Below are 17,027 nucleotides of genomic sequence, written 5' to 3'. Positions count from 1 at the left end.
TATAAGTTGTGTAAGGCCGGTCACACGTGACCGGATTTGAAATGTGGAATCCACGATCATCACATGTATGAACGATCCGTGGTGTTCCGCAATCATTCAAAAAATAGAACATTCGCATGTCTGCTCACGTGAGCGGACAGCAACTGCAATTTCTGCTTGCGGAAATTAAATCACAGCATGTTCTATTTTCTTGCGGATTCCGCACAGATGGCTTTCATTAAAGTCAATGGAAGCCGTCCGACCTGTGGGATAGGTCGCAGGTACCCGCGTCATCATCTAGCAATGGCACAGGAAAACCAGTGATTTGAAAAAAAAATCTGTACTGCGCATGTCCAATCGTGAGCCACCAGGTCCATCCGCAATACAGATTTAAACAGGTATGCACAGACGCCGGTTGGGGACAGGGACAGAATCCGCTGCGGCCTTTATGGGCACCCTTCAGTGCACATCAATTGCCTGAGTTGGATTATTTTAGGCAGTTGCTGATGTTGCCCCAGTAAAAACTTGCTGGACCTTTCAAACTGCACTTTGCCGCAATTTTACTTTTGTTTTCGTTCTGCGACTAACAGTGTGTTTTAGCGCACCCCATCATTGTGATGGGTGATGATGAGGTGCGCTAAACACTAAAAAATAGAGCAGACAGAGCTCGAGAATTGTGGCGCTGGAAAGCGCCATCCAGTGCCATAACCGAATGCATGTTTGCGAGGCCCCATTGAAATTAATGGGACCCTTATACTGCGGTAAATAATGCCTGTGTGAGAGTGGCCATAGTGTTTTTAATGTGCGAGTGTCATCACACTGTCATCCATTTTTCACACGTGCCAACAAAAGACAGAAAATGGCCCAATTTATGTAATTTAAAACTGCCATTGAAGTGTGTTTAAAAATGGAGTGCACATGCATGCTGTGTGAGCGCATTTTGTTTTTTTAATACACCCATTGACATGGCTGGCCGATTTTGGTTCGCAAATCGCACAAGAATAAGACATGCTAAAACATTTTTACATGGACCATCAGTCAATGAAAATCATTCCCCATGTGCATACATACATTGGGGCACAGTCATAAGCCTTCTTATGGCATTTTTTGGAGTAAAAAAAAGGCTCAAATATTTCCGCAAGAGTGTATTTTCATAAAAAATTGTGACATTTCTCTTTTTTGTGCTGGGCCTATCAAGTTTGCAGAGTCAAGTGGGTGGGGCTTATTGAGAGGGAGCATGGCCTCCCATACTGACAGATTTAGGTATAATTTACAACAGAAACTGGCATAAATTATACCAGAAATGTGTGCCAACTTTAATGGATATGAGTTCTTTTAAAGTTCTGTTAGTTTCAAACTCAGACAGAACTTTGATCCATTTTAACAGACGTTAAAATTGTCCATGTGAATAAGCCCTTAGTTTGTTGTTTCTTTAAGCAGTTTCCTGCCCTTTCATTTTTTACCTAATTTGCAAAACCCCTTTTATGTGACCATGTGCTGGTAGTGGAGTATATAGAGAGCTTTAAGTTTACATCATATGACTGATTGCCAAATCAGGTCAATCTATATATATAAAGACGAAAGCCCTCACTGACTGACTCACTGACTGACTCACTGACTGACTCGCCACTAATTCTCTCACTTCCCGATGTCATAGAAATATGAAATTTGGCATGAGCATTGATTATGTCATAAATAGGAAAAGCTAATGGGTCCCAACTCGATTATTCAATTCTAGCGCAAAAGAATTAGTGTCCAAATTTTACGTACGGAATCTAATTCTCTCACTTCCTGATGCAACAAATAATTACACAAATTTTTACTGCACAAATGTGAAATTTGCCATGACCATTCTTTGCGTACTAAATATTGGAAATTTAAAGGGTTGCAACTTGATTATGTAATGTAACTAATAACACACATCTGTACTGCACAAACTTGAAATTTGGCATGACCATTCCTATGTTATGTAACTAATAACATATCTGTACCCCATAATATATGAGACAGTTATCTTCTCAGCATAACAAAATGCATTTAGAAATATGAGTATATACTGACAGGAATAAAACTGACTGTCGTATGTATTGAAAGGCTGTAAAGTATAAAAGGAAGTGGACATGGACTGCTGGGATGGAGTATGCCTTTAAGTATAACAAGGGGCTGCAACCTTTAGTCTGGGTAGGAAATTTGAATAAAAAGGGGTGTTACCTTTCAGGGTAAAAATGAGGAGAGTGTGAGGTGCCACATTCTGTGGGGTGACATTTTCACATACAGTTTGAGATAAATCTCTCTCCTATCTGCCTATACACTGAGAGGAATCTATCTGATCTGTGTGTTATGAGCAGCGTGTGAGAGGTGGACATTCTGTGTAGTGGCATTTTCACATACAGTCTGAGATAAATCTCTCTCCTATCTGCCTATACACTGAGAGGAATCTATCTGATCTGTGTGTTATGAGCAGCGTGTGTGAGGTGGCACATTCTGGGGGGGGTGACATTTTCACATACAGTCTGAGATAAATCTCTCTCCTATCTGCCTATACACTGAAAGGAATCTATCTGATCTGTGTGGTATGAGCAGCGTGTGAGAGGTGGCACATTCTGTGTAGTGGCATTTTCACATACAGTCTGAGATAAATCTCTCTCCTATCTGCTTATACACTGAGAGGAATCTATCTGATCTGTGTATTATGAGCAGCATGTGTGAGGTGGCACATTCTGGGGGGTGACATTTTCACATACAGTCTGAGATAAATCTCTCTCCTATCTGCCTATACACTGAGAGGAATCTATCTGATCTGTGTGTGAGGTCGCACATTCTGCGGGGGGGGGGGGGGGGGGGTGACATTTTCACATACAGTCTGAGATATATCTCTCTCCTATCTGCCTATACACTGAGAGGAATCTATCTGATCTGTGTATTATGAGCAGCGTGTGAGAGGTGGCACATTCTGTGTAGTGGCATTTTCACATACAGTCTGAGATAAATCTCTCTCCTATCTGCCTATACACTGAGAGGAATCTATCTGATCTGTGTGTTATGAGCAGCGTGTGTGAGGTGGCACATTCTGGGGGAGTGACATTTTCACATACAGTCTGAGATAAATCTCTCTCCTATCTGCCTATACACTGAGAGGAATCTATCTGATCTGTGTATTATGAGCAGCGTGTGTGAGGTGGCACATTCTGTGTAGTGGCATTTTCACATACAGTCTGAGATAAATCTCTCTCCTATCTGCCTATACACTGAGAGGAATCAAACACCAGTACCAAATTAACTTGGGCGAAGCCGGGTATATGAGCTAGTCTATATATATTTTTGACCCCCACACAAGCTAGAAATAGGATATGTAGTGCTCTGGTTGATCAGTGAAATTAAAAAAATAAATAAATAAAAATAAATCGCACAGTTCACCTGTAAAAACAGAAAAACTGAGGTAATGTTATCTTCAGTATTCCCCAACCCCAATACTTACAGGCTACAGACACTTTATACAGCTGACGGAGCCACTGGTTGTCCTGTTCTCCTGGGACATAGTCTCCAAGTCCAATAGTGCAAAGTGAGATAAAGCAGAAGTAAAATGCATCCAGAAAACTCCAAGAACTTTCTATGGAGCTAAATATGGCTGATGGCACCACAAGAAAGAAAATCAGCACAGCCAAAGTCAAGATCACGAAATGAACAATTGTGACCTTCTTGCGGTCAAAGCCTCTGTGAAGTTGGAAGTAGTGGATTGGCTGGTAGGTAAAAGTGGACATAAGGCGTTGGACGGCTGCGCTGAGGACCAGCATGGTGAATGGAACACCAACCAGAGCATAGAAGATACAGAACGCCTTCCCGGAGTCTGTGAGAGGAGTGGTATATCCATAACCTACAAAGAGCGAAGGATGGATTAATCAATAGTCTATATACATACAGAGAAGTCATCCTTCCTACATCACCTTCTGAATTATATTTTGTCTTCTTAGTATGTGTCTATTAAATCACCCAAAAGTGCTTGAGTTGTCGAAGGCTCCCATAGTTGATAATGGTGTCTTGGAACAGAGTTTGGAAAAGAGCCAGGAAGAGGATCATTTATGTAACTCCACATGATGCCATGTTCAGAGGAAGAAGATCATCTGGCCAGGCAAACCCAAGGGGAAGCCTACATCTGCCTGGCGCCTCCCCCCCCCCTTCCCCACAAGCAAGAGTCACACATTGCTAAAGCTGGCCATGATAAAGACTCCTATAGGGGAAGTAAGAAGGGTTTATATTGTTAGCTGCTAGAGGGAAAGGAGACCAATTCTGCCCCGAGACCACACTTAGAAGCACAGATTAACAGCAGCACCAGGGGGGACATGTGGAAGCAAAATATGATAAAAAGTGTATTTATGCTAGAAACACTGAAAATTACTTTGAAAATAGCTATAAACAGTCTAACAGGGTTTTGGGAATGAAAAGAATTAATGGGACACCCATTAATTAACTTTCTACACAGTTTTTTCACTTGTCAGCGGGCCCTTGGTTCGGCATATGATCAGTTTCCTCATAGAAACTTTCAGAGTACAAAACGTAAGCATTTGGTAAGACTATAGATTCTTAGCGGTAAAAGTTTACTGTGTGCAGAAGTGAGACATTACTCATGTGATAGATGGCATAAACTGCAGCTTTCCTACCCGTAATATTTTGAAGCATTACAGCCGAGTTGCATTTCCTTGCAACCCATCTTTAGTTAATGGCTTCAATGCATTGATGTTGCATCCCACTGTCATGCAGCCTTCACCGTAAGCGTTTATATTGGTGACCATTGTAATCTGTGTTTTATGAATATGATAAAAAAAATTTTTTTACAAATATTCCGGAGTTTCTCAGTAAACTGACCAGTGTGTTGGAAATTTGGACCTGAATCTGCACTCATTACCATCTTGTTTGCTCTGGGAACCGGATTGTCTTGTCTGGCCAGTGGAGCTAGAGAGCAGCAACACAGGGGACAATACTAGAGATGAGCGAGCATACTCGCTAAGGACAATTGCTCGAGCCGGCGGGGGGAACGGAGGGGAGATCTCTCTCTCCCTCTCTCCCCCCCGCCTCCCCCCTGCTCACTCCCGCAACTTACCACTCACCCGCGCCGGCACCCAAACCTTTTCTTCCGAGCGGGCAGGTACTCGCTAAGAACAATGCTTGCTCGAGTAATTGTCCTTAGCGAGTATGCTCGCTCATCTCTAGACAATACATGTGATACTATAATGTATTACATGTCCTCAAAGGAGGTCAGTCATAGGGAATCGTCAAGGAAAACAGACAACAACTGCAATTATCCATTTTAATTACTACTGCAATCAAAATTGTCCACACATTGCAACTTAGGTTTATTTGCCCAATTTACAAACTTTCATCTGTTTGCAAAAAAACCCAAAACAATTTAAATAGCTTATTACAATTAATATAGTAAGTGGTTTTGCGGTAGCTAGGCCTGGGAAGGAAGTGGTTAAATGTTGATTTAAAGGGTTACCCAAGACTAGAAGGCACTCAGACCTTGCATAGTTTCTGATCCAGATAAGGGTTTCTATAGAAGTTAAAAACCATGTGTTATATTTCCTTTTTCAGTAGCTTCATGTACATGTAGGAAATATACTTCTACTATATAGAGCGTCAGTTGTAGGATGATGTAATCACATGATGAAAATGTGGTTTCTGTCATTTTGTTTTATAAATGTGTATTTGTATCCTAGCATAAGGCCTCATGTCCACGGACGGAATCCAACCCTGCCCGTGACCAAGGACACTGCGGGTCTTTTGCTTACCCATCCGGGTCTTCACTTTTTTCACTGCGGAAGAGCCAGCTGGCGCACCGCTGTGCATGCGCAGTGGAGTCTTTTTTTTTTTTAAACTCCTGCTTTCCTGCAGAATCTGCGACCCGTCTGCAGTTGAGTTGCGGACGGGCTGCGGATCGGACAGCTTACATTGAGTTCAATGGATGCTGTCTGTGCGGTATCCACACTATAATTGAGCATGCTGCGATTTTTTTCTGGACCGAAAGGTCCGCAAATCAAATCTGAATGTCTTATTTCAGGTTTCCCTATGGGTGGCTTGATCTGCGGATCTTCTGCATCCGAAAATCAAATCCGCCTGTGGACATGAGCCCAAATAAACATGAGTTATACTATCTTAACTGTTAACTTGTCTCATGGAACTCCTTCCCATTAGGGATGAATTACATCACATCACCCTCCAAGGACAGGGACTACAAACACCATAATTCTAAATTGTAATAGCCGGATGGAAGTCAGAATACATAGTCACCATGATAACCCAAACTGATCCCAATTCCACTTGTTGCACTAGCAGTTGTCAATAGTGCACACATTTTCCTGTTCATTACCAGGCTTGTGTAATAGCGCCCTTATCCTAGAGATAGGCCATGCATGTCGATGGTTAGTAATCAAAAGGGAATCATTTTTGTATACAGCACCAGTGTATGTTTAGGCCTTTGGTCAGCCACCGCTGCAGCAATGTGACTACACTGGAATCCTGTAGTAATTGGACAAATGTTCTGATAATGAATAAATTGCTTTTCTGATCTATTTCTGGGCTATTCATCCATAAAACTGTATTAGAGATCAAGGTCAATACGCTTTCCTTCCACAAAGTGCTGAACGACTGTGAAGGCATTTTTATCTCCTAGCACATAATAGTCCAAAGCATCAAACAAAAGTGGCACGTAGAAACAAAAAGACTGCTTATGGCCAGCAATCTAGTTACAGATGACTGAGCAAACAGAGAAGTTACCTGCCAACGCCTTCGGAAGTCTTAGAAACTATAAGTGAATACACACACAGCAAAGCGGCGTAGACAGATCATACACCGCGGAATACAGTATGTATTATGGACTCGTAGGTAATTTGTGCCTCTGTATGATCATGTCCATAAGGCTGGATTCACATGAGCATATATCGGCTCAGTTTTCACGCCGAGCCGATATACGTCGTCCTCATCTGCAGGGGATGGGGGGAGGATGGAAGAGCCAGGAGCAGGAACTGAGCTCCCGCCCCCTCTCTGCCTCCTCTCCGCCCCTCTGCACTATTTGCAATGAAAGGAGGCAGGGTGGGGGTGGGGCTAAGTTCTGAGAATTAGCCCGGCCCCTGTCCCACCTCTCCCCATTGCAAATAGTGCAGAGGGACGGAGAGGAGGCAGAGAGGGGGCGGGAGCTCTGTTCCTGCTTCTGGCTCTTACATCCTCCCCCCTCTGCAGATGAGGACGACGTATAGCGGCTCGGCGTGAAAACCGAGCCGATATACGTTCGTGTGAATGCAGCCTAAGGCACCATATGCTCTGACCAAATATTTCCATAATAGGACATGTGATAATTGCCAATAAGTATTTTTCTCATGGAGTCACATGGAATGAATGTATAAAGCTGGAGGTGCGCTGAGATATTGTTTCAGTACTGTATTACAGACCCATAAAATAACCATCTGCATAGGCCCGGGATAGAGTCACCTGTGAACACCATTTAAAACTTTACATATAAACATACTATAATCTACATACAAAAGTTCAGCGCATTGTGTTACTCATCTTGTACCGCACCCAAGTTACAACATTTATTATGCAGCACTCACAATTTTGCAGGCTTCATAGAAGTTGCTACAGTAATCCAAGCGCCTAAAGGCTGATTTAGACACAACAAGAATCACTCAAAATTCGCTCAAAAGAATCTTTTAAGCGATTCTCATTCTGTCTAAAAGCAGGGACATCTGCAGTTTTCGTGCACGAGTCGTTGAACGCTGAATTCTAGCTTGCTAGAATTGAGCGATCAGCTGTTATCAGCGGAGCAGGCGGTTATCAGCCGGCTACACTGATAAGATTCTCTGTGCCTGTGTCTTGCTGTGAATTTGCAGCGGGGCACGGACTGTAAGCACAGAGAACACTATAGCTGTTTGTTCATGCAGAACAGCTGTAGTGTTCGCAGAGAGATAGTGGCGGTGTCCCACTGCGCCTCCATAGCTCTATAGCAGCTAATTAAAGTATGCAAAGATGATCGCTCAAAACTGTCACTCGAACTGTCATTTTGAGTGATCGTCTATCAGAGTAAATGGGGTATAAGAGTGGCCATATTAATTAGATGAAGGTCCGCCGAATCCAACGATTTTTACCTATCTAATATGTATGGTGGCGTCCCAACAGATTTCAAATCCTTATGTCCTATGGTAACTTTTACCTTATACTCCTGAAGACAGAAAGACTACATAGTCATATTACAGATTTGTGTTGTATGAATCTGTAATACTAAGTCCATAGACTAAAATTGAAGGCACACACCTGAAATATAGGCTCCTGCCATAAGCTGGCAGAAATGTTTTTTTTTTTTTTTTTTAATGGCCCTTCCAGAATTATCCATTGGAAAAATTGTGCCATTTTCTATTGTATAATGTGCTATAGAGTATTGTAAATTAGAATCCGTACCTATAGGACTGTAATAGAAACCCATAGGGACTCCATGTGCCACAGTGGATAGTCTTTGCCAGAGACCGTAGCAACAAGTGTTTTTTCGAAAACCAGCAGGGACTGTTCAGTCGAGGATCATTCGCACGTATTTAAGTGTTTTTGTAAACCAATGAGGTTAAGAGGGAAGGCAAAATGTTTGAAAGTGGGAGCCAATCAGCATATGGTTCTAAACAAGCGCGCACCTCCCTGCAAAGTTGCTAGCTAGTTGTTAAAAGACAACAATTACTTGTTTACACCAGACGATAATCAACCGACGACTATGTTTAGGTGAGCTGAAACAGTGACTAGTAAATACATTTTCGCTGTATTGAGCAGCTAATTGGATGATAAGGTCACCTTTAGACCAGGGGGGTTGCACCTGAATCTCCTATGAATCCACATAAGGATCTATGGTGATGTAAGTTTGGTTTGGAAGGTCAATGGGTGGGCTCTGGACGAGAAGTCTGTAATATAGACTGAGAAATAGAGGTACAACATGCCCACCTGAACGCAGCCTTCACACATACTGAATGGTTCTCCTACAGTTTTGTGCAAACCCCCCTTCATGTCCTACCGTAGTTCAAACACCCCTGTGATCAGCCTCCTAATCTCACAGCTCAACACAACTAGCCAAATATCCAGTTCGGAACTACTTTACAGTTATAAAATAGAAATGAGATTAGTCAGGAGCCGTGAACAGAGCGAGGCTTGTCCTACCAGATCTCCTGTCGTCCAAAAGGGCTGCACATGAACGGCTGTGACCCAGTCACTGTATACTATTAGACGTTAATCGCAGAATTAGATTATATCACCGAGTTTAATTACGATCCTTCAGCTGTGCATTTATGTAATGAAGGGGATTATTACAGACCGGTATTAGTGATATGTACTGTATACAGCAGGGCAGCCTAACCAAGAACTTGGGTTTCTCAAGAACTGCGTATCAAACACAATTCATGGCTGGAATCACACATGCAGCTTTGAGTCAATATCAATAGCTGATCGACCAATACTAACAATCACCCATTGAACAAGGAGAATGCCCATCACAGAAAACTCACCCATTATTTGCTATGGACGAGTTAAGAATTGCATTGTATTCGCATGAAACTTGTATGTACATGCGAGTTTCAAGCCAGTACAATGCAATTTCGGGGAGCAGGAAAGGGGAACCTCTGCAGTGGACAAACCCCATTGATTATAAAGAGATCAGTCTGCTTTCCGCCCAAGTGCTGGCTTTTGGATGGAAGAAGCGCTGCATGCAGCACTCTTTCTTCCGTGTGTTTTGAGCCGGATCTGTGATGGCCGCAGGTTCCGATAGATGTGAAACTGGCCTTATATATTGATTGATCACAGCATTAGGCAAAACTACTCAATAATGCGTTGGTCCACCTTTTGGGGCGATCACGCCTTTGAGACGTAGTGGAACAGATTCCACAAGGTGGCAAACATACTCCATAGTTGGCATATGTCCGCTGCAGCAGCTCCGTCAGTTGGTGCATATTTTGTGGATAAGTGGGAGCAGGTCTCACAGCCCTTTCCAGCATATCCCAAACATGTTTAAAGAGGTTAGTCCAGTGAGTTTGTGGGCCAATGTAGTGTGGAGAATCCATTGTCGTGTTCCTCCATCCTCTCCCCATGGATCTGACCTCGATAAAATAGAACGTTATCCTGTTGAAAGTTGGCAGTGTGGTCAGGGAAGACTTCCCGAAGATATGGGTGCAGAGAGTTAGCCAACAGGTCCCTGTAGCATTCACCATTCAAGGAATGTGGTTCAGCAGGAAATGGAATCGTCACTCCAGTTGACTTTCTGCCATGTGTCCAAGGTCCATTGATGTCCTTTCTGGGCCGATGTGAGGCATTTTTGGCTATGATGCTGAGCCATCAGGGGCACCCTTGTTGATCCTCGGCTACTTAACCCCAGTCGATGCAAGGTTCAATGTATGGTCACTGTGGAAATTTGTCTAACCTCCCCGTTGCTGTACCGCTGGTTCAACTGGTTTACTGAATAGACAAACTTTTTGGAATCACCCAAAATAGCAATGGTAAAAACACCGACAGAGTTAAAATACAGCTGGACATTTACATCCCAATTGAGAGAGATCGATTTAGAGTGTTTTGGAATTACAATTGTTCCTTTTGTTATTGCAGTTTTGCAGAAGTTTGTAGAAGCAATTAGAATGAGGAACTGTTTGAAGACAGAAATATATATGACCTGTCTGAGCTGCTGAACAAAGTATAGTCTAAGGGTTAAGGCATAACTAAATATGGTGATATAAGATTAATAAATTCGTGCATCATATATTATTCTTTAAAATGATTCGCTGACAGAAATGCTGTAGATGTTGTCAATCAGTGATTGGATAGTTACCAGGTGTTGTCAGATGCTGATTGGTTATTGTCATTTCTCATTTGTCTATTTATAATAAAACAGGGAAGTTCTTTTTCAGAAGAACTCCGAACTACCACATGTGTTGTACCCGGAGTCCCTCTACAGAGCACTGCTCAGCAAAATTAGACATACCTGATCGATAAGGCTACAATACCCTTTGAGTATTATCCAAATTGAGCCGAATACTCTATCAAGGCCATTTACAGGGGATCTTTTGCAGATTGTGTGAAATCTACGCTGAAAATAACTATATAAGCAGCTGCATCTCTGCATCTGTAATATGGACGTGTGTCGATCCGACCGTGGAGTTTACTGACCCAAATTGTTAATATCATAGATTTTTAAACCTCGCAGATCAGGCCACTACATATGTCTGTATTCGAGCTCTTTCACACGAGCGTATATCAGCCGCATTTTCATGGCCGGCCGATATACGCTACCTATCTGATGCATTGGTTTCCAATGCATTAGTTCAGATGGGCGTATTCCCAATGCGTAAAAATGGTTGGCCGGCAAAGATAGCGCATACGGTGCGCATTCTGGCCTGACGTTTTTATGTCAGCCAGAAAAAAGTAGTTCTGGAACTATCTTCAGCCAGAATATGGCGGCCACTGTCATAGACTCCTTGTCTGCTAAACTCCCTCCCCCTTCTCTCCTCCCCTTGCCGGCTGTCTGCAATGGGAGAGGGCGGGAGCTAGTGTGCTAAAGTCCCGTCCCCTCCCCCTTGCCGACAGCTCCCATAGGCTGGAGCGGAGAAGGGGGGGGACTAGCTTTGTTAAGCTCCCACTCCCTCTTCTTGTTGTAAGCCGGCAAGGGGCGGAGAGGGGGCAGGAAGAGGGGCAACAGGGGTGGGAGTTTTGAATGGGCGTTAAAACAGGAGTTGCCAAGTTACGACTGCCTCTTGTTTACACGATTTTCGGCCACTCTGTGGCCATGACACGGCCGGCCGAAAATCGTTGCGTCCATGTGAATGAAGCCTCTGCAGCTGTAATATGCTCATCTGTAATTGGCCAAAGGCACAGGATGCTGTGGAATACTCTGCCAAGATCCACATGTCTAACATGCAGATTCTGATGCAGAATTGAAAATGGCCGAATTCTGCTGTCAATTCTATGTCAAAATCTGCATTTAGACCAGCGGATTTTAGTGTGTATTTTGACACCAGCGGCCTTACATGCATGAAGTTATTTTGAGTCAGGAAAATGAACCAGCTGTCTTTATAGGGTCAGGTGGGATTCCCTCCAATGAGACAAAAATTGGTTGGAATTGCCCCATCATAAAAGTTTGTTCCTCTGGAACAAACAACTCGTTTTCAAGCAAAACTTGAAGGATGAGCGTTCTTAATCCATAAATCTTACATAATTATATACAGGAGCAATTCTTTTTTTCCGGCATTGCGTGAAAAATTGAGGCATGTCCTATCTTTGGGTGTTCCTATCTTTGGGTGTTCCCTCAGGACACATCGCCCATTGTGTCCAGTGGAGCCAGAAAATGGCACAATGTGCGATGTGCATGCGGGTGCAATGCAGAGTTTTGACACAAAAACGCCTTGCATCCACATGTACATCGCACGTTGCTGAGCACAATATTGGGCTAAGTTTCACAGGCCGATATCACGATTTTTATGCCTCAATATTATGAATGATGTACGATACGCAAACAAATTATCGTTGATCGTTCAATCGTTGGCACGTTTACACTGAACAATTATCATTTATTTTTAATTGAGTGATTATTTGAACAATAATTGTTCCGATAGAAGGGCCCTAAGGTACCGGCACAATATCTATCATCTCCGAGGAAAAATGCTGTAAAAAAAAACAAAATACCGAGCGGGTGGATGAGCAGACTGGAGGCCACAATGCTATAATATCCTGAGTGATACCTTCCCCATGCAAGGCAAACACACAGCTGTGAATCAGCTGCTCACAAATATTAGTCCAGGGTGTGATCAGACACGTCACCTGATAAAAGAGTCCAGCAATAAAGACACAACTAGAACTTAGGGCTCATTCACATTTACGCTCTGTATCGCAAGCATATTTTTTACGCACGTAATACCGAGAACTGAAACCCCATTGATTTGCATTGGGGTATTAAGACATGCATTTTTCACGTGCGTAGTTATGCGCATGAAAATCGCAGCATATCCTGTTTTGGTCCATATTAAGGATCTAAATAGCCCATTACAGTATTTACGTATGAAATCAATGGCGCCTTCTTGCGTTTTTTTATGAACATAAAATACGCAATGAACACACGCACAACAAAAGAAATATGCAGGGAGTTCGCACAGTTTCAGTCCGTGAAAACGCTACATATTTCACAGACTGAAACTGAATACACCCGTGTGAATGAGCCCTTACACTGATAATGCAAGGAAACTTTTTCTTTGTTAGTTACCCACTTATCATGTGCCATTTATAGTGTATTCTTATAATAAAAGAGGGGCCTTTGACCTATAGCCCAATTGCTCCACTGACCTTTATTAACAATGTTGAAGCACCCTCTCTGGCCAACTTTCATAGTACAGTCTGTTTCTTAATTTAGAGCTCCATCCAGAGTTCCACAGAGTGGCTGGAAGTGGCAGTGGACAGGACTTATCTCCGGAGTGACAGTGAGCCACTGTAATCTAAGAGGGGAGCAGGGCACTGCTCACCCCTCTAACAACTACACAATATATAGTGCTGTGCCTTGGATAGAGTGAAGAGGTCTCAATGGTCACCTTAGTGCCGCAGCCCCTTCAAACAGCCGAGAGTCGGCCCCCCACCTAAGTCCCAAAAAACCCATATAAAAATAAATGGTGTTATTTATAACCTGCAGGTGTGGGTACTTTTCTGTTTGTGGTGTAGGATGTGTGCTTCCCATTCTAGTCTAATAATTGCTTAGCGGAGCTGAATTCCTCCATATCCTGTCTACATTATCATATATTTCAGAGTGTAAACCAGTATATGCGGCCACCAGCTACAGATAGTTCCACAGTACAATGGTGAATACTTGTGAAGTATCAGTGTGAGCACATAACTAATGAACACCCAACGTATGGAGAATACAGGAGACAGCATGTATGTAACTGGGGGGGGAATTATAGATAAATCAGTTGGGAGGTCAACTGCTTCCTCATTGGGCATGTACAAGGCCGACAGAGCATGATACTAAGTGCAACTGTTGCCCTTCGGTACAGTATATATACACTCCCACTAGAAAGCAAAGCTTGTCCAATGTACACATAAAACAGGCAGAGGTTTACATTGTTGCATGGTAACAGTATACACCCCAGGCTAGCATCAACAATCAACCTGCTGATCACTGACAACAACTTAGTATAACCTAACAGCAGAGGAAAATGGGATACAAAGACATTACAGTTTAGTCCCCATTGTTACACACAACTGGCTGACTGTCCCGACTTCCCAGATTGTTAATGCCCATTAAATTTGATGGGTTCATATACACTCTTACGCCTATTTTACCCATTTTGGCTGGCATTGGCCTTTTCCCCCTCACCTATAAAACATGCATGCTCATATTCATAACCAGTTGTCTGCCCAAGAACAGCCAATATTGAATGAAGAATGCAAGTAAAAATAATCAAAACCATTTATTTTCACCAGGTAGGTATCTGGATGTTGGACTAGGGCACACACCCTCCGATAGCTGGCCAAATCAGAATGGTTGGTTATGGTCAACATTCATTTAATGACAGCTTTAGTTTGGCCATAGTTTGGAGAGGTGGCTACATTAGTGACACCAAGTAACCTAGCCTACTCTGCAGTGTGCCCAGCTATTGAAAGAAAGGGGTCCTAAATGGGCAGCCAGGCAGTCGTTGTACCAGTTGCACTAGTGCGATTTCAGGAATCTAGCAGGTAGAGCATAAGTAGTAAAAACCTCAGGAAATAGATGGAATGGAGAGAGGGGGGCAACAAATTCTGTTTCTTGAACCTTGGCACAGAAGGGTGTCATTGCATGAACCGACAGTTGTAGGGAAGGGGAATTTAAGGTGCCCCTAAACATTAGATTACAGTTGAAACAAATGATCATTTTACTTGACCAATGACTGTCCGCTATTGTCTGCAAAGAAGTCAGGCATGCTTGAAATTTCTGTCCAATAGTCAGACTAAAGATCTTTTCTCAAAACTTATCTTCCTTATGTGTAAAAATGCTCACCGCAGCATATTTGCGCATGAAGGAGGTTTGAGGAGGTAGATTTACGAGCATGTCTGCGCATAGTACTGTACTTTTTGTGCACCCATGGTCAGCTCACACACCCGCGTGACACGCCATTTCCGTGGAATAAAAGGCTAATTAGCCTAACGAGGTCTAAATGTGTTTTTTCCTTTACGTTTTGCGCAGTTTTTCACGCATCCCCCTGCGTTATTGTGCACCTCCCATAGACGTCTATGGGAGCTTTGCTGCACAAAACGCAGGAAAATAGAGCAGGTCCGATTTGTTCTTTCTCCGCGCCAACAAAATGCGTGTGAAAAAAGCAGTCATTAGAACGGACTTATTGAAGTCTCTATGTTTTGCATGTGCAAATACCTGTGCACACTGAGTCATGTGGAAAAGCCCTCTGGGACTGTATTTACCTGCGCTTTGCACAGCAAAAATCCCACAGAAGACTACGGGAGGTGCGCATTATACAAGAGGAAGCATGAAACACTGTGCAAAACTCAGGGAAAAGAACAAATCTGCACCTCATTAGGCTAATTGGCCTATTATTCCATGGAAAGGGTGTGTTGCATGCATGTGAACTCGCCATGCGTGCGCAAAAAATACAGTACTATGTGCACACAAATGCGGGCAAATCTACCTTTTGTAAGATTGTTAATGAACTTTTGCGTATGAACTCATGTGAAGCCGCCTCAAAGAATATTCTTAGAAAGATCTTCTATATGTCGTCGGGTGTCATGGAACATAAACAGTCAGTGTGAACAGCTTTATTGGCCAATATGAATTAAAATGTGTACGGCCAGCTATAGTTTTTGCTATGGGGCTCCCTTTGCACTAGCTAAATCTGGGGATTGAGGGTGGATTTCACACAGCCGCATGCGCAACTAGGAACATAGTTGCGCATGACCGGCTTTTTTTCCCTCCCTTCTTGGGCTTTAAAAACTCTGCGCTGTATCGCAGGAGTTTGAAAAAAAGACAGCGGGGAGATAGGTCCTGCCTGATCTTTCCCACATGTAGTTAATACTATGTGAGGGAGAGATAGGGCAACTCCTATCTTTTCTCGCCCATACTATTAACGGGCGAGAATCCCGATAGTGAAACCAAAACCATTGAAATCAATGGTTTAGTTTTGTCTTGTTATGCGGCCGTGACTATCATAGCTGCATAATAGGACTAAATCACGTTCGCCTGTTTAAGCCCGGAGGGTGATAACATCTTACCAAAAACCTTTTGGCTAGTAGCTATTGTATGTCTATCGCCACAATTTTATGCTTTACACGTGTACTGAATAATATCATGATAGAGAATTAGCTAAAATATACACTTTGACTCAGCTCATTAAAGGGGTTGTCCCGAGGCAGCAAGTGGGTCTATACACTTCTGCATGGCCATAATAATGCACTTTGTAATGTACATTGTGCATTAATTATGAGCCATACAGAAGTTATAAAAAGTTTTATACTTACCTGCTCCGTTGCTAGCGTCCTCGTCTCCATGGTGCCGACTAATTTTCGCCCTCCGATGGCCAAATTAGCCGCGCTTGCGCAGTCCGGGTCTTCTCCTCTTCTCTATGGGGCTCCGTGTAGCTCCGTGTAGCTCCGCCCCGTCACGTGCCGATTCCAGCCAATCAGGAGGCTGGAATCGGCAATGGACCGCACAGAAGCCCTGCGGTCCATGAAGACAGAGGATCCCGGCGGCCATCTTCAGCAGGTGAGTATGAAGACGCCGGACCGCCGGGATTCAGGTAAGCGCTGTGCGGGTGGTTTTTTTAACCCCTGCATCGGAGTTGTCTCGCGCCGAACGGGGGGGGGTTTAAAAAAAAAAAAAAACCCGTTTCGGCGCGGGACATCTCCTTTAATATATATATACACACACACACACACACACATACACACACATCATACATATATATGAATAAGGTGACCAGATTTTCCCAGGGTTGAAGGACAGAGGGTTGTGGTCAGTGGGCGGGGCTTATCACAACATATGATTTTACCTCAGTTGTTATAAAAAGTAC

At 43.2% G+C, this 17,027-nt stretch overlaps 1 protein-coding gene across 2 annotated transcripts in view; it reads right to left on the bottom strand.

Annotated features, from left to right (window-relative positions):
• Window positions 1-17,027, bottom strand: part of KCNK6 (potassium two pore domain channel subfamily K member 6) — a 39,726-nt gene that overhangs the window by 7,917 nt on the left and 14,782 nt on the right. For both annotated transcript variants that reach the window (XM_066581175.1, XM_066581174.1), the window contains one exon: window positions 3,458-3,853. In XM_066581175.1, coding sequence (XP_066437272.1) covers window positions 3,458-3,853 — 396 coding nt within the window. The remainder of the gene's footprint in view (window positions 1-3,457; window positions 3,854-17,027) is intronic.

Source organism: Eleutherodactylus coqui, chromosome 10, assembly GCF_035609145.1.
Source record: "Eleutherodactylus coqui strain aEleCoq1 chromosome 10, aEleCoq1.hap1, whole genome shotgun sequence".
Lineage (NCBI taxonomy): Eukaryota > Metazoa > Chordata > Amphibia > Anura > Eleutherodactylidae > Eleutherodactylus > Eleutherodactylus coqui.
Note: the sequence above shows the minus strand (reverse complement) of the source record. Positions and strands in the feature narration are given on the sequence as shown.